Genomic DNA, 18615 nt, shown 5'->3' with positions numbered 1-18615 from the left:
CAACTCCAACCCTTTTACCTAACAAAGCCTAAAGCTGTTTCTAACTCTTTCTAGGAAAATCTTTTCCAGATCCCTTCAAATCCAAGTTCTGGAATGGGTTCCTGGACATAGTCAGATTTTGCTTTAAATGGGGGTCTTATGAGAGGAGACTATTAAGCAAAACATTCAAGGATTCGTCACTTGGGAATCCGGCAAAGTAAAAGGTAGATTCAATCCAACTCTTTTCAATACAATCTTCTCTCACCCAGCTCAGGAAAGCTCTGTTGCATCAATGGAAGGAGCTTGTCAATCCAGTTGTGGGGTGGCTCGCCACCCCGAAACCGGCAAGATGGGGGTGGCCAGGGCCACCATGGCCAAAGGGGATGGCCAGCCACCCCAAATGGCAGCCACCTCCAATTTTTTTTTTTTTTAAATGTAATTTTTTAATTTTTTTTTTAAATTTAATTATATAATACTTGACGATTTTTAATTGGTGTGACATGACGTTCTGTTAAGTTTTGAATGGAATTTTAACGTTGGTACTATTTTTGTCTTTATAAAAACTACAGCCCACATGTACCTCCTGTGATAAAAATAAAACCCTAAAAAAAAAAAAATAATAAAGTGTTGAAACTCTACGGGTAAAAGAGTATTTAACCCTAAATAAAATAATCAAGGCAAGAATTAGCAGAGAGAAACATGAGGACAAAACAAAAAAACAGACTTTGAAAAATCAGAATATTATCATTGTCTTAAATTATAAGAAAACTTAAAATACTTTGAATTCTTAGAAACTTTGTTAGCAACGAATGAACAAAGAGGAAAAATATATAGCAACACAAACCCATATCACCGTCAACACCAAAACAAGAACAAAATCACCGAATATAGAAAAAAATAAGCCTAAAATCAAATAGAGGAGAGAGAGAGAGAATGGGTAAAATTAGAAACGCACTAGTAACTCTAGTGTATAGTGTCGGACCAAGTTGTAGAGGTGAGGATTAAGGTGCCTCTATGTTCGCTCGTCATTCGTGTATTTTTCTTCTTATTTTCTTTGTGGGTTCGCCTCTAATCCTCTGGGAGGGAAACGTCAAACGTTTTTTATTTTCTCTTAATGCCCATTAACCTGTTTCCTATGAGACGAATTTTATACCTTTTGCGACATTTCTTTAATAGGGCCCTTGACTTGGAGATGCATTTGTTTGTCCAAACGAGAACAAAGATTCGCATAACTTTGTAAACCCAAAGCAGGTGGCGGAGAAATGGTGTCGAGAAGTTGGTACAACTCAGAAGCATCATGCTCATCACGTACAACACGCGCCCCACACTCCTTTACCTCAACATTCAGGCTGCTTGTTGTAATTAAAGCCTTAACATTCAGATCTCTCATTCGGATTTTGGGTATATACACCCAAAATCCGTTTGGCCCAACAGAAGGGACTCCAGGTCCAGGGGCACAAAGGAATAACGGTTTTGTAACATCAACTCCATCGACTTGAAAATGACAAACAAAGAAAGGAAAATTACTATTACTGCCATCAAATATTGTTGTAGAATTCGAATTCCCCTTCCGCTCATGTACCTTGACTAGTTTTCTTCTCTTTCTTGGATGAGTAGTGTGAGGCTCATGAAATTCATAAACAATAAAAACAGCATACCCCTTCCAGTAGTGTTCGGAGCCCAAATCTGAATGCAATTGAATTGTTCCAAACGAATTAGTGCTTTTATCGTTGAACCACTCTAGGATTCCTGATCCCACCAACGCAGGGCCGCATGCTACCACGGTGTCAAAATGTTGGAACTGTAAAATAAATAGAAACCGAAAGAGAAAGATGTTAAGCCATTACAAAACAATATTATAACTTAATTTAGTGCGTGTGTTAAAAAAGAGATCACTATGTCTATATATATATATATATATAAAAGAGACTCACACGTTTTTTACTCCATAAAGGGCTTCGTGGATGCAGATGTAGGATCTCGAAGGGTTTTCCATCATAATCAAAATAAGCTTGTACAAAAGTGTAATCAATGTTCCTTAATTTTTCATTTGAACTCCACATCTCCATTTGCTTATTATAAAACAACTCCAGCGATGGACAATTTCTTATACGCAATTCTGATAATTGCAATGGAAACTTCGACAATACTTAAAACCAACTACAATCATTCAAGTCAAGCTTTTGAAGATTAGAAAGTTGAGCATCACTATCTGGTATTCTTGTAAATTTATTCCCACTCAACTTTAAAGAATGAAGTGAGGATAAGCAATAACTTAGATCACTTGGGATCGCTCCATCCAATAGGTTGCAATAACTTAGATCTAGCGTTACAAGATTGGAAAGTTGCAAGGCACCGTCTGGTATCCTCGTAAATTTGTTCCTAGACAAATTTAAATAATAAAGTAAGGATAAGCAACTAAGATCACTAGGAAGTACTTCATCTGATAGATTGCGATAACTCAAATCTAGTTTTCTTAAAGAGCTTAAACTTGAGAACGAATTAGGTATCAAAAGACTTATAATGGGATCTGGTCCACTGCCTATCGGAAGTTTCCTTGTATCTAGACATTCCATGCCACTCAACAGGTTCTTTGGGATTTCTTTAGTCTTGAGCAATTAGATATATCGAGAATTTCAAGAGACCACAACCTCTTAAATGATAGTGGTATCTTTTTTATGGCAGTTCCCTTCAAATCAAGCTCTCGCAAAGATGTCATATTACCCACACTATCTGGAATTTTGTTGAGTCTTGAACATCCATAAAGATTAAGATCTTCAAGAGTTTCCAAGCAGATCTCGTTTGGAAGTCTCTTAAGACGTTTGCAATCTCGTAGATTCAACTCTTCAAGCCGTCTTAGAAATCCAATGGATGGGTAGACCTTGGTCAAACTTGTACAACGTACAAGCTCTAGTTTCTCAAGATTTGGGACTCCGCTCACATCTGGTGTCTCAATCAAGTTTTCAGAATAACTTAGGTCAATATGTTTCAATTTGTCAAAACTTTGTTATAGACGACCAATGAATAGTTAGATAAAATGAATTAAGAAGAGTAAAAAGACTAAGAAGAATAAGAATAAATTAATTAAATATGCATAAGCCAAGATCTTACTTTCCTTCCAACCCACAGTTGCTTGAAGCAGCTGTAATGCATTATGAGCTCAACAAGATTATCTAATTGGAAATTGGTCGGCAAGAATTCAAAAGGATATCCCCACCATTCCATAATGCATAACTCATTGCTTAGCATGAAATTCGAAGTAGCTCCATGCCATTGCACAGTGCATAAACTATCACGTTCATAAGGGAGGTAATGAACACTAATCTGAAGCATTTTCAATTTTTTCATCTTTGAGAAGGCTTCAACATTTAGTCACTCTTGTTTCTGTAAAGGCAATTTTAGGACAATGCCTCTAACCGCGTCAGTTCCCTAATAACCAAGACAAATGAAATTAGTGTGATGGAAATATTTGACAAATACTTAGAAGAAGAATCAATATCAAAATATAATTCTCTATGTTAGTTTTAGCCTAATCCACTTACAATACTATTTTTCAAAACATGAATGACATCCTCGTTACACGACAATCTACTGTGTTCGCTAGGCTCCTCAGCAGACTCACAACAAACTATTTTTTGACCCATTTTTCGTAACAAATCGTGTATCTGCAATCTTCCCCATGACATAGTTATAAGAGATCTGTCCACAAGAACTCTAATATTGAAGTTCGGATAGTAACCAAAACTTTCTAGTTTGCATCTGATGCCGTGTATGTATTCTCAACTAAAGAAACATGCAATATCTAAAAACAATTTTTGCTGCAAATCCTCCAATTCATAATAACTTATTTTAAGTTTATCCAAAATTTCTGCATTGGGATTTTCTTTTAGTAGATTCCTGGCACTCTTCCATTCATCCATTGTTCTAGCAAATAAGAGGGAACCAAAAACTTCAAGAGCTAAAGGACGGCCTTGAGCGTAATTCACAATATCCATAGACAATTGCCCATAATTTTCTTCAGGATGGGGTTTCTTGAAGGCTTTCCTACTAAAAAGTTGCAAAGCTTTAGCATAATTCAGCACCTTAACATCATATGTAATATCCACAAATTTGTTTAGAAAATGACGATATCTGCTTGTTATAGTGATTCTACTCCCTTGACCAAACCAATCATTGCTCCCTGCTAATGCTTCTAGTTGTTTTACTCCATCCACATCGTCAAGAATAATAAAAATCTTTTTATTATGTAGTCTGTTCACTATCACTCTGCTTGCCTCATACTCATTCCATATATATTTATTTCTCTTTCCATTAGGATCTCAAAAATAAGTTGTTGTTGTAGATTAACTAGACTATGAGTTCTTGTTTCTTCTCTAATATTAGCAATAAAGCAGCTATCTTCAAATTGATGAGAAACTCTTTCATAAATGGCTTTTGACAGAGTTGTTTTGCCAATTCCACCCATTCATAAATCCCTAAATAGCGAACATCATCTAGTCCTATACTAAATAAGGTCATAATTTCCTCTACACGGGATTCTATTCCAACAAAATCCCTGGAAACAATTGAGAAGTTATGACTCAATCCACTAAGTATCCTTTTACTAATATTTTCGACAATGATTGATTCGTGCCTGTAGGAAAGATAGATCAACTATAGCCATAGAGACAAAAAAAGGCCTAATAATATTGTACAATGTTAATCTTCATTCAGCAAAGAAATGAAAAATCTCAAACCATGTGTTTTAATTTCACTAGTTTGAGAGTATGCCTAATATTATATTTAATTATTTGTATGCTTCTTGCAATATTCCCTTTTTCATAATAAGATTTTTTCTTTTATCTTCACAATTATAAGATAAAGACATCACAAATAGACAAATTAAATATATTTACTACATAGTGTTGCTTTTTTTTAATAGAAGCAATTCTGCACGAAATGTGAATTTGTGAGACAATGACATATAGAGGCTAAAAAGATTATTCAATGTGATCAACCTGCAGTCGGAAGGATTAGTGTAATGGTAATGGCTGTAGATGGTTAATTAGAAATGCCAATGCCATTTTAAACATTCAATATTTTTGGATTTCAATTCCCCCAAATATTATTTATTCGTAAGATATATATAATTAATTTGACCATGTCACGATTTTTATGGGATTCTTGATTTGTTATGAGTATCGTTTAATTTTTTTTGTTATAAATTTCTTTATTATGTTAATTTTAGCTTCATCACCTATCTAAATCATTTTTATTTTTTTAACTTCTTCAGATCATCGTTGCTTGTGGTACTTTTTCAACAAAATCTGAGTTTTTATGATGAATAATATTTTTTTATTTTTTATTTTTTTTTAAAAAAAAGACTAGAAGTTTCTTTGGAGAGGTTGGCAGAAATAAAATTTTCCCAAAGTCCAAACAAACTGAAAGTTGATCTGATCAATATATATGTTTGAGTATCAAAGTAAATAAAATTTGTCATGTTAATCCATGGGAGAGTCGGTCAAGTTTTAGTGTAGCAAATTAATTATGGTCGAGGATGATACTAATTTAGAACAAAATTTGATTATTTTGCAGAAATTTTCAACTAATTGTTCATCTTCATATTGAAAGAATTAGAAAAGACTGTAAAGTTACCTATCATGTACATGCCATCCGGAGATATTGCTCACTTCTCTCAAAGCAACTCTCCACTTTTCCATCACCTGAATGTCAACCTTGGGATCTTTTTCATGCCTACCAAAAGCTTATGCAAAAGTTCCCCTTTGGTTTCGTAGGTTGGATGGATCAACATAGTAGAAAATGGGCAAAACTCTCCTAGTGTCTCTCATGCATTCAACCATCTCGGCAAGTTCAATGAGGCACCATTTAGAGGATGCGTAGTTTGTAGAGATAACGGCGATCCCATACATGGATTCTTGTATTGCTTTTAAGAGCTCACCATAAACATATTTTCCTTGCTCGAGCTTTTCATCGTCTCTAAATACGAGAATGCCTTTCTGTTTCAAAGCAGCATGTATATGGTCGATAAAACTCTTGCGGGTGTCTTCACCGTGAAAACTAAGGAAAACATCGTATCTCCATGAACTAGTGGCGGAGAGAAGTGGGGGCGACCTGGGGCAGTCGCCCCTGGTAAAAAAAAATTTAAATTTTTTTAAGTATTTTTCTTGCATGAATTTTTTACCGCCCCAGGTAACAAAATTTTGTTTTAAAAAAAAAAAAGGAAAAAAACTCCTCTAGCTTTTTCGGTTTCTTGGTTTCACATTAAAAAAAAAAAAAAAAAAAGTCAAGAAATTTAATGTTTATTTATCAATATTTGGCATTTTCTTGTCATAATCCAAGTACCCAACCGAGTAAGTTGAGAGTAAAGTTTATAATTAAAGCCATTAACGCCTTAATTTGTCTTGGTTATGACAGTGCCCTTAATTTGACTTGGTTATAATTTAATCTTTTTAATTGAGATATATCTCTCATTTTCATCATTTTGTTTATCTTATTCTAAAACAATATTGTTATTATTTTTTTTTGCTTGGTGTGTTTTATATACTTTGGGATTTTGTCAAGCATAACGAGTTTCAGAAGATTATTGTCAATCTTAGATTTGTTCTTTTTATTAATTCATTTTAGGCTAATAGCTATTGGAATATGCTAATAATTTTATTATAATATCATTAGAGTATGAGAAGTAAACAATTATTAAAACAATACTTCGTAACAAAATAGAAGATGAATTTCTTGAAGATAATTTACTTGTCCACATTGAAAGGGAAATTGCTAAAAGCTTCGATTCAGATTTGATACTTGATGATTTTGTTTCTCTAAGACCGCATAGAATGCAATTTTAGACACTTTGTATTTTGTATTTTCCTTTACTTTTGTACTAGTGCCTACATGCATGGTAACTAATATATCAATTTAGCATATAAATATGTTTTTTGTGATACATATATTGTGATATAATTTCTTTTTTGAATTGTATTTACCATATTATAATAAAAATATAATATATAAAGAAAAAAAAATATTTTATCATTATATTTTATTATTTTATTGACTCCCCCAGTAGAATAAACTCCTGGATCCGCCACATTGAAGGTGTCCAAGAAGAAGAAGACGAAGAGGCTCTCTGAATGCTGGTGGACGCCATGGATGGGAGAATTGCAATGCTAATTAATTTGCAGAGTTTGAGAAGAGGTTTCAGTTTCTCCTACAAAGGCTCTGGGTATTGTTATATGCAAGGAGGCGTCAACGTTTGGAAACTTGCAATGAAAGTAAGTGGCGTGCACATTGCCGGTCGGCATTGTGGCTTATTCTATTTGGTGGGGCCTGCTTTGCTTCAAGGGGCATTAGCTTTTAATTTCCCCTACCGTCCACAAATCAAAGTAAAGGTCGATTTCTTTTTCTTTGTCTTTTTTTTAATCCCACAAAAGGACTTAAATTAAGGTGGTGTTTGTCAAATGGGTTGGTCTAGACATTGTAGTTGATGTAGATTGATGTGAAAAAAAATAAGAATGTTTGGTATAAAAAAAATGAAAAAGTGGTGTAGAAAAGTGAAAAAGTTTTGTTTTGTAGTGATTTTTTTATTTGAATAATAATAAAAAGAGAATGATTTGATATAAAAAGTGAAAAAGTTAGAATGTTTTGATGTTAATTTTTTGAAAAAATGGTGATAAATAGTGTTTGGGCCAACCCCATCCCCTTTCAACTGGCAGAGAAAATGACCAAAGAATTGAAGTCAACGCGTTAAAGTGATGAACCATCCCAATTAATTAAGGTAATTTGGCGGATGCGAAGTTTCATGGAAATTAAGCCATGTTTTACTAATTTTTTGTGATCGGGATGATCTTCAGTCTCAAGTTTAATGCAAATAATTGGCGGAAAGTAGAAGGAAAGTCAAATAAATGATTGGCCGAAAGTCAAATGTTCCCTCTCTCTCTCTCATGTTCACGAAAGTAGAAGGAAATGTTTATTTCATGGAAATTACAAGTGCTTTTAGTGCATATTGTTTCTTTCATGGAGCTGGTTGTTTCCACATTGTCTGTCTCTGCTCTGTTTCTTCGTGTCTGTCAATGTGTGGCCGGGTTGGTTTCAAAATTTTGATTTTCTAGCAAATATTTATGCCACGATTATTCCAATTTGAGGCCATGTACGTAGTAGGTCCAACCAGTTTATGCCCATCTTATGTGTGTGGCAGTGTCTGTCATGTTCAGTTATGTTTTGAGGTCTTGAAGGGAAAAGAAATCCTGAATTATAAGACAAAACCACTCGACATAGGCCAAGGGAAAGGGAATGACGATGATGTTGAGAAATATTGTGACAATGAGCTATTCAACCTAAACATTGAGGATTCACTTAATGTTGCCATTGATAATGCAAAATTGTCATCATATTTTGTTTGTACGTTTAGATAATGCGTTTCAAATTTGTTTGAAAGAAGATTTGTAACTAAATAACTGGATTTCTATAAGTTGTGTTACATGCTTATAATATTTTCCTGCATTTCTTTCAAAGAATAAGATTGTAAGCCCTCACCTGCCATGAGAGTATTTCTTACTTTCAAGGTTTATGAGTATAGTAAAGAGGATGACATTGGCTTTCAAAGGTAAGGATTGTAAATTCTATTGTGAAGGTTTTCTGGAAAACTGGTTTTGATGATATGGATAACAGTTCTATCAAAATTGTTTAATTCACTAATTTCATATTGGATTCGCATTGAATTTTCAGATTATGTCAAAAATTGACGGCCTTAGTAAATTGACAATGTAGTGTATATACATATATTTGATGAATAAATAACTTTATTAAGCACAAAACAAACATCAAAGAACACTAAATACAAGCCCTACCAACAGGCCAAAACACAGCCTAACAGAGGCGTAAACAACCAGGCTCAAACCAGAAAAGAACCACAGCAACATACAATATTTGATGAATAAATAACTTCATTAAGCACAAAACAAACATCAAAGAACACTAAATACAAGCCCTACCAACAGGCCAAAACACAGCCTAACAGAGGCGTAAACAACCAGGCTCAAACCAGAAAAGAACCGCAGCAACATACAACTGCAGCCAAAAAAAAAAAACCAACAAAAAAATCCCCAGCAAACCAAACCTCCCAAACACTAAGCATCAAATACAAGCCCTGACAATAGGCTAACTCACAGCCTCTCAAAGCCCTAAACAACCAGAAAGAACTGTAGCAACATCAAAACTGCAGACTAAAAGACTCAAGTCTCCCCAAACCAGAGATAACCCTTGCAAAGCCACCCTTAACATCAAGCAGACAAACCTTCAGATTACAACAGCAAATCTGCAGGCAAATTCCACAAAGGCACTAAGGCCAAATTCTCTCTAGTCTTGGGAAATTTTCCTTTCCCAACTATTCTAGCCCTCACTTCCCAAAGAATTTTTTTAAGAATCTGTTCTTCAGTTAGAGGCTGACCAGAATGCTTAAGTTCATTCCTTGTGCGCCAAAGATTATATGTGACAAACCCCAAAATCAGGCGGCAGAGGAGACCCTTGAGAGCTTTATTTCTCCATTTACTGATACCTAGTTGCATAATCTCATCCCAAACAACAGAAGGGTTGTCCACTCTGCAATGAAGCATAAAAAACTTCCAAATTCGATAACTAAAACTGCATTCAAAGAACATATGCTCTCTACTCTCAGTTTGGTTATGGCAGAAATAACACTTAACATCACCTTTATATCCCCACTTTAGCAGACGATCCCCTGTCATGAGCCTATCATGCATAGCAAGCCAAAGAATGAAAGCTTGCTTAGGTATTAGGGAACCACACCAGCTTCCACCAATCTATCCCTTCCTTCTTCTTTCTTAGAGACTCCCACGTTTCTGAACTGACATAGTAACCTTTCCTAGAACCAGTCCAAATAGGCTTATCATAAAGGCCTCAACTTACTTCAGGAAGCCTAGATTCTCTATAAATAGAGGCATCTGTATTCATTTATATACATCAGACTCAATAGAATGTAGTCCTTACATATTCTTCCGCTTCTAATATATTTCACATATATTTAATGGTACTCATAATAATAATAGGGCCGTATAAGGCCATAGATGGAGAAATGGTGTCGAAAAGAGAAAAAAGATTCTCATAACTTTTTAAACCCAAAGCATGCGGAGAAATGGTGTTTAGAACTTGGTACAACTCGGAAGCATCACTCTGATCACGTACTACACGCGCCCCACACTCCTTTACCTCAACATTCAGGCTCCCTGTTGTAATTGAAGCCTCAACGGATCTCCATATATTCCCCACACTTCTCCGGATGAACCACGAAGCTGGTATATACACCCAAAATCCGTTTGGCCCAACGGAAGGGACTCCAGGGGCACATAGGACTAACGGTTGTCTAATTTCAACTCCACTGACTTGAAAATGACAAATAAAGTTGGGAAAATTGGGATGATGAGTGCCATCAAATGTTGTAGAATTCGAATTCCCATGCTTATCCACCTTTCTTGGATCAGTGTGAGGATCATGAAATTCATAAACAATAAAAAGAGCATACCCCTTACAGTGCCAAAAGTACCCATCTAAGCCCACATCTGAATGCATTTGAATTGTTCCAAACGAATTAGTGCTTTTATCATTGAACCACTCTGGGATTCTTGATCCCACCAACGGAGGGCCACATACTATAGGAACAAAATCTTCATACTGTAAAATAAAAACCAAAGAGAGAAAGATGTTAAAGCTATTACAAAACAATATTATATCTTAATTAATTTAGTGTGTTAAAAAAGAGACTCACACTTTCTTTACTCCATAAAGGACTTCGTGGATGCAGATGGAGGATTTTGAAGGGTTTTCCATCATAATCAATATAAGCTTGTAGAAAGGAGCAATCAATGCTCCTTAATTTTTCATTTGAAGTCCTCCACATCTCCATTTGCTTATAAAACAAATACAGCGATGGACATTTTTTTACATTCAAGTATCTTAATCCCAATGGAACCTTCGGCAATAATTGAAGCCAAGTACAATCATCCAAGTTAAGTTTTCCAAGCTGAGGAAGTTGACCGACACTATCTGGTATTCTCGTAAATTTGTTCCCACTTAGCCTTAAAGAATAAAGTGAGGATAAGCAACTAAGATCACTAGGAATTGCTCCATCTGATAGATTGCGATAACTCAAATCTACTTCTCTTAAAGAGCTTAAACATGAGAACAAATTTGGTATCAAAAGACTTATAATGGGATCTGGTCCACTGCCTATCGGAAGTTTCCTTGTAGCACTTCCACCTACCCTAAGTGTATGTAGACATTCCATACCACTAATCAGGTTCTTTGGGATTTTCTCTAGTCTAGAGCAATTAGATATATTGAGACTTTCAAGAGACGACAACCTCTTAAATGATCGTGGTAACTTTTTTATGCCTGTTCTATCCAAATAAAGGTTCCGCAAAGATGTCATATTACCCACACTATCTGGAATTTTCTTGAGTCTTGAACAGCCAGAAAGTCTAAAATAATAAAGAGATTTCAAGCTGGTCATCTCGTCTGGAAGTCTCTTAAGATGTTTGCAACCTTTTAGATCCAACAATATAAGCCATCTTAGAAATCCAATGGATGGGTGGACCTTGGACAAACTTGTACAACGTACAAGCTCTAATTTCTCAAGATTTGGGACTCCGCTCAAATCTGGTGTCTCCATCAAGTTTTGAGAATGACTTAGGTCAATGTGTTTCAATTTGTCATAACTCTGTACAACCAATGAATAGTTAGATAAAATGAACTAGAGTAAAAGGACTAAGAAGAATAAGAATAAATTAAATCTGCATAAGCCAAAATCTTACATTCCTTCCAACCCACAGTTGCTTGATGCAGCTCTCACGCATTATGAGCTCAACAAGATTGTCTGAATGGAAATTGGTCGGCAAGGATTCTAAAGGATATCTCCACCATTCCATAATGCATAACTTATTGCTTAGCATGACATTTGAAGGATCTCCACGCCATTCCAGATTAGTATAGAAATGATCATAAGCATTAGAAAGCCATCGTAAAAAATCATAGTCATTGCTAATTTGAAGCATTTTCAATTTTTTCATCTTTGAGAAGGCTTCAACATTTAGCCGCTCTTGTTTCTGTAAAGGCAATTTTAGAACAATGCCTGTAACCGCATCAGTTCCCTAGTAACCAAGACAAATGAAATTAGTGGGATGGAAATATTAATTGACAAATACTTAGAAGAATCAATATCAAAATATAATTGTTTTTAGAGTAATCCACTTACAGTACTATTTTTCAATACATGAATGACATCCTCGTTACACGACAATCTACTGAATTCGCCAGGCTCCTCAGACTCACAACGAACTATTTTCTGACCCATTTTTCGTAACAAATCGTGCATCTGCAATCTTCCCCCTGACATAGTTATAAGAGATTTGTCCACAAGAACTCTCATATTGATGTTCGGATAGTAACCAAAACTTTCTAGTTTGTATATGATGCCATGTATGTATGCTCCGTTGAAGAAACATGCAATATCTAAAAACAAATTTTGCTGCAAATCCTCCAATTCATCATAACTTATTTTTAGCTTATCCAAAATTTCTGCATTGGGATTTTTTCTTAGTAAATCCCTGGCACTCTTCCATTCATCCATTGTTCTACCAAATAAGAAGGAACCAAAAACTTCAAGAGCTAAAGGAAGGCCTTGAGCATAATTCACAATATCCATAGACAATTGCGCGTAATTTTCTTCAAGATGGGGTTTCTTGAAGGCTTTCCAACTAAAGAGTTGTAAAGCTTCAGAATCATTCAGCACCTTAACATCGTAGGTATTATCCACAAATCTATTTAGCAAATGTCGATCTCTGCTTGTTATAATAATTCTACTCCCTTGACCAAACCAATCATGGCTCTCTGCTAATGCTTTTACTTGTTTTTCTCCATCTACATCGTCAAGAACAATAAAAACCTTTTTATTACGTAGTCTGTTTGCTATCACTCTAGTTGCCCCATAGCTATTCCATAGATTTATTTCTCTGTCCATGAGGATCTCAGAAATAAGTTGTTTTTGTAGATAAACTAGATCATAATCAGTTCTAGTTTCTTCTCTAATATTAGCAATAAAGCAACTAGCTTCAAATTGATGAGAAACTCTTTCATAAATGAATTTTGACAGAGTTGTCTTCCCAATTCCACCCATCCCATGAATCCCCAAAAAGCGAACATCATCCAACCCTATACAAAGTTTGCTCATAATTTCCTCCGCACGGGATTCTATTCCAACAAAACCCTTGGAAACATTTGAGAAGTTAACCATTCCTCTAAATATAATTCTACTAATTATTTCTTCAACAACTTTTGATTCATGACTGCAGAAAAGATAGGACGTCAGTATAGCCATAGAGAGACAAAATGTTTAATCATGTACAATGGTTAGCTTCATTTAACAAATAAATGAGAAATCTTAATTTATAATCTATCACCATAATTAAGATTTGATTTGCTTGGTTCCTTGTACGGTCTAATAAAGAATCATGTTTTTTTTTTATTCACTTGACTATAAAAAGTTTGCAATGTCACATTTCCATTGGGATTTTTTGTTAAATCCTAATGGAGGATGACAAAATACCCATTTTTAAATTAAAATAAAAAAATAAATTGATGCCGGGTTGACCCATGGCCAAGCCATGGGTTCTATTTTTTTTTTTAAGAAATTTTAATTATTTAGAAATTTAAAAAATGTTAAATATAGGATTATAAGGGACATTTCACATATATTCCGTCTAATTTAACCCTAAACCCTAACGGTATGGGTGACATTACAAACTTTTAAAAGTTGGATATACTAAATTGAGAGTTTTTAAAATTTAAGAAAATGCACGAAAAGTTTAGGGGTTAAATGAAGTTTCCCTTAAATTATTTGTATGCTTCTTCTTGTATTCCCTTTTTCAAAGTCTTTATTTTCTTTTATCTTCACAAATAAGAAAAAGATATCACAAATAGACTAATTAAATACATTTACTACATAATTAATGCTGCTTTTGTTGATCAAAGCAATTATGCACAAACTGTAAATTTGTGAGACAATGATATATAGAGGATAAAAAGATTATTCATTGTCAAATGTCAACCAGTCGCAAGGATTTCTGTGATTAGAAATGGCAATAGCATTTTAATCCAAAATTTATGGATTTGAACTCCCCCAAATATTGTTTATTAATATCTCTAAATCTTTTTTTTTTTTTGAACTTCTTCTACAAAATCTGAGTTTTTAGGATGATGATTAGCCAATATACGATTTAATTAGCTAGATCCAAAAGAAAACGAAAAAGAGAGAAACAAAAAGGGTTACCTATCAAATAGATGCCATCCGGAGATATTGCCCACTTCTGTCAAAGCAGATTTCCACTTTTGCATCATCTCGATGTCAACCTTAGAATCTTTTTCATGCCTTGCAAAAGCTTCTGCAAAACTCCCCGTCTGGTTTCGTACGTGGGAAGGATCCACGTGGTAGAAAATGGGCAAAATGATTAGCCCCGTGTCTGTCATGCATTTGACCATCTTGGCAAGTTCAATCAGGCACCATCTAGAGGAGGCGTAGTTTGTAGAGATAACGGCAATCCCATACATGGATTCTTGTATTGCTTTTAACAGCTCATCAGAAACATATTTTCCTCGTTTGAGCTTTTCATCGTCTCTAAATACGAAAATGCCTTTCTGTTTCAAAGCAGTATGTAGATGGTCGGTAAAACTCTTGCGGGTGTCTTCACCGTGAAAACTGAGGAAAACATCATATCTCCATAAAGGTGTCGAAGAAGAAGACGAAGAGGCTCTCTGAATGCTGGTGGACGCCATGGATCGGAGACTTGCAAGCCTGTTTAATAATGCAAATGATAATTAATTTGCAGAGTTTGAGAATAGGTTACAGTTTCTCCTACAAATTAAGGCTCTGGGTATTGTGATATGCAAGGAGGCCTGCGTTGTAGAAAAGCGGTCAACGTTTGGAAACTTGCAATGACAGTAAGTGGCGTGCACATTGCCGGTCGGCATTGTGGCTTCTTCTCTTTGGTGGGGCCTGCTTTTGCTTCAAGTGGCATTAGCTTTTAATTTCCCCTGCCGTCCACATAATAATTAAGTAAAGGTCGATTTCTTTTTTAATCCCTTTTTTAGTACCAAGATACTTGACGTTAAGAAAAGATCTTTTGCAGGAAGGTTGGTTAGAGATTTCTTGTAAAAACACTAGCCCCGTTCGGTTCATAATGAAATTATTTCAATCTTTTTTGATGATTCCATGTATTATTCTCATTATGCACATAAAAAAGGAGCCGTATGAGATGAAAATCTCACGTACGGTTCTGGAACGGAGATTCTTTGAATCCAAGACGACCACAACGGATGTCGGCTCAATCCGAAGGAAATTATGCGGAAGCTTTACAGAATTATTATGAAGCTATGCGACTAGAAATTGATCCCTATGATAGAAGGGGTTAATTAGATTATTAATCAGTTTGATCTGTTTTACCGAGAAGGTCTACGGTTTGAGTCCGTATAGCCCTAATAATCTAACTATAATATAATAATCTAACTATAATAAAAATAAATAAAAATATTTTTATTAAAAAATAATAAATAAATAAAATAAATTTTATTTCCGTTTAGAATATCGATTTCTAATATCTCTAATATCTAATAATAATATCTAATAATAGAGTAGAAAATAGAATAGAATTCGAAATTCTAAACAAAAAAATTAGAATGCTATTTCAAATTCCTTTTTTTTTTTAGCTTGTTATATATTTTAGTTTTTTTTATAGAATATTTCTATATTTTAGTTCTTTATATAAAATTCAAATATGAAGTGAGGTGAAACCGCGAGAGTTTTATTTGTATGGTATAAATAAATATATATATTAGAAATAGGATTTTTTCATATCTCTCATCAAAAGGCTCTGTTCTTCCACCGTGAGAGGATCTGCTTGAGATTGTTTGAGCAACTCGCGTAATTGTTGACCTCTTGCCAATTGATTCTGAGTAGCTTTATCGAGATCAGAAGTGAATTGTGCAAAGGCTTCTAATTTTGCGAATTGCGCCAATTCCAATTTTAATTTGCCGGCTACTTGTTTCATGGCTTTAATTTGAGCTGCGGATCCTACTCTAGAGACGGAAATACCCACGTTAATAGCAGGTCTGATTTCAGCATTGAATAGATCGGCAAATAAGAATATTTGTCCATCTGTAATCGAAATTACATTAGGAGGGAATAATAGCACCGAAACCACCCCCAGCCCCTTGGGGGTGGTCCGGCCACCCCCAAATGAACCGATCCTTTTTTTTTTTTTGGGCCAAGGGGGTGGCCGGACCACCCACTTGGCCACGGGGGTGGTTCGACCACCCCCAGATCGGCCAGGGGGTGGCTCCAGCCACCCCCTTGGCCAAAAATGGGGTGGTCCGGCCACCCCATTTTGGCCAAGGGGTGGCTGGAACCACCCCATCTTTCCCCTTTGTTTTTTTTTTTTTTTTAATATTTTGCTTAAAAAAAAAATAATAAAAAATAAAAAAATTGACCAAATGTCAGCTCCGCACTGTAGCTGGAACAGTGCCGTTCCAGCTACAATGCTGGACCTCCCCTTGCCAAACGTAGCTAAGGTGTAGCCGTTGTATTTTGACTTCTTGCTTCTTTCAAAATTGTTTGGATATTTAAATCTTTGTTTCAGTTATGCACTTATGCAGTACAAATGAAATTGTATTTCTTCATTTTTTTGGTTTTGGGTTTAGCCATTGAAAATGAGATCTAACAAAGGTGTTTTTTTTGCTAACCCTCACGTTAGCAACTGTTGATGCACAATTTTTCGGGATGGTGACGTGGCACGCCTTCAGGTGGTGCGATGAGCTTCGGCAATATTTCAGACTACACACAGGAGAACAAATAGGATTAGAGACCCCCGGTGGTGTCCCGGCGGGGAAACTCCGATGCCTAAGTCAGGAACTGAGGAAAGAGTGTTTAAGCAATCAAAGTTTTTAAAGTCAGGATTGCCCCTACCTTTCATAGAAATCGAGAGTTGTATTTATAGGCATGGAGTGGAGTTTGTCTCCCGTATATTTTGGGACTCTTATCCCTGAATATCTGGTTTGCAGTTATTCTGTTAAGGGATGAATCTTGGGATGAGGCAGCAAGTCGTCGTTAGACGTATATTGCCTTTCGAATTTAAATTGCCTCTTATCCCGCTAGTATAGGGATTGTTTGTTGAAGGCTTCTTTCAAATGTAGGATAATGTTCATTGAAATGAATTTGAATCTTTGGATATCCGTAACTGTATAATGGCAACTTTACCCTTGGTATTCTGACTTATTCACATTTGGTGTAACGTCTTGGATCCGACGTCCGACTCCTATCTGAGAAACGGTCTCGGAGTCAAATACCGAGACTGTGCCGGTTTATGAGGCCTTCTCGGGGAAAGCTATTCCGAGGCTTTGTCAAATTAACCGTTTGATCAAGATCGGGTTTGGGGTCTATTGGGTTTAAATAGCGGATTCATGACCCAACAGCAACTAACTAAAACGTGTATATAAATGCCTATTATATACACATTTCACATTTGCACCAATGTCTACAACAACAATAGTTCCTTGGTAAATTTGTTGGAAGTTCAAATAAAATGCAAAGTCAAAGAAAGCAAACCGTACACGTTTCCTTCTAGTTTTTCTAGCATTTCAACGGCAACCTTCATTTACTTTAATTGGCTTAGTAAATTATGCATTGTCTTAGAAGTCAAAAGATGTTTAATATGTAGCAATTTTATTGAACTTTTAGTAGCAAGTTAGCCGCATGTTATTAGACTTTAATATGTAGCAACTTAATGAGTTGTTTTTATTGACTTTTGTATGTTAAGTAATATTTGTGTAAATATAGAAAAAATCCGTAATTATATAAGGATATTATGTATGTTAGATTAAGTAAGAAGAAGCAAGTGAGAAGCTTGATATTTTCTCTTCAATATTAAAGTATTGTAATTCAATCTTGTCTTTGTTCTTTCTATTCTTTGTGAGTGTCCGTTTATTTGGGTATTGGTTTATAAACTTAATCCCAACAAAATTAACACCTAATATCACAAAATTAACAGATAATCCAAAGTCATTGGTATATAAACTACAACCAAAAGACAAATAATAATCCTAGAACTCTAAATCCACCCCGCAGAATTGTTTCCCTTTAGCCCTTGAATCACATTTAAGCAAATGACTGACGCTTTCCAAATCCATATCCTCGCTTCGCCCAATCCTCTGGGATGGAAAAGGGGACTCCCTTCACCTCAACGTTTTGTTTTCTTTGAACAAGAGCTATGAATTCTCATCTAAGCAAATTAAGGAGGGGCGATGTCCCACTCACTCCTGCCTCAAGGATTGATCCACCCGGATAATACTTAACCTCTATAATTCTTGCAAACAAACTTTTAGGTTGAGACCACAAACGCCAACATTTGCTAAAAGTGCTTTATTGAAACTATGGAAATCACGAAAGCCCATACCTCCGGCTGATTTTGATTTTTTTCATACGCCTCCAACTCATCCAATGCACCCTCGAATCATTATTTTGATGTTCCCACCAAAACCTTTGCATTTGCGAATTAATCTCCGAACACAACGTTTTCCGAA

At 35.4% G+C, this 18615-nt stretch overlaps 2 protein-coding genes and 1 pseudogene across 3 annotated transcripts; all 3 read right to left on the bottom strand.

Annotated features, from left to right (window-relative positions):
* Window positions 1-1126: 1126 nt before the first annotated feature.
* On the bottom strand, window positions 1127-7123 carry LOC148584081 (TMV resistance protein N-like; annotated as a pseudogene).
* Window positions 7124-9056: 1933 nt separating this feature from the next.
* Window positions 9057-11659, bottom strand: LOC148584080 (uncharacterized). The gene is made up of 2 exons (XM_088519216.1): window positions 10757-11659; window positions 9057-10662 (listed from the first exon to the last, which is right to left on the bottom strand). The coding sequence occupies exons 1-2, from the start codon at window positions 11657-11659 to the stop codon at window positions 10006-10008; spliced, it is 1560 nt and encodes a 519-aa protein (XP_088375342.1). The 3' UTR covers window positions 9057-10005.
* A 115-nt stretch (window positions 11660-11774) lies between these two features.
* On the bottom strand, window positions 11775-14899 carry LOC132162871 (TMV resistance protein N-like). Of its 2 annotated transcripts, XM_088519214.1 has the most exons (3): window positions 14315-14899; window positions 12242-13331; window positions 11775-12137 (listed from the first exon to the last, which is right to left on the bottom strand). In XM_088519214.1, the coding sequence occupies exons 1-3, from the start codon at window positions 14815-14817 to the stop codon at window positions 11775-11777; spliced, it is 1956 nt and encodes a 651-aa protein (XP_088375340.1). In that variant the 5' UTR covers window positions 14818-14899. The 2 variants fall into 2 exon arrangements, with proteins under 2 accessions (XP_088375340.1, XP_088375341.1); XM_088519215.1 differs by lacking the exon at window positions 11775-12137 and having other exon boundaries at window positions 12224-13331.
* Window positions 14900-18615: the final 3716 nt, after the last annotated feature.

The sequence above is a fragment of the Corylus avellana genome, chromosome 8 (assembly GCF_965113065.1).
Source record: "Corylus avellana chromosome 8, dhCorAvel1.hap1.2, whole genome shotgun sequence".
NCBI lineage: Eukaryota > Viridiplantae > Streptophyta > Magnoliopsida > Fagales > Betulaceae > Corylus > Corylus avellana.
Note: the sequence above shows the minus strand (reverse complement) of the source record. Positions and strands in the feature narration are given on the sequence as shown.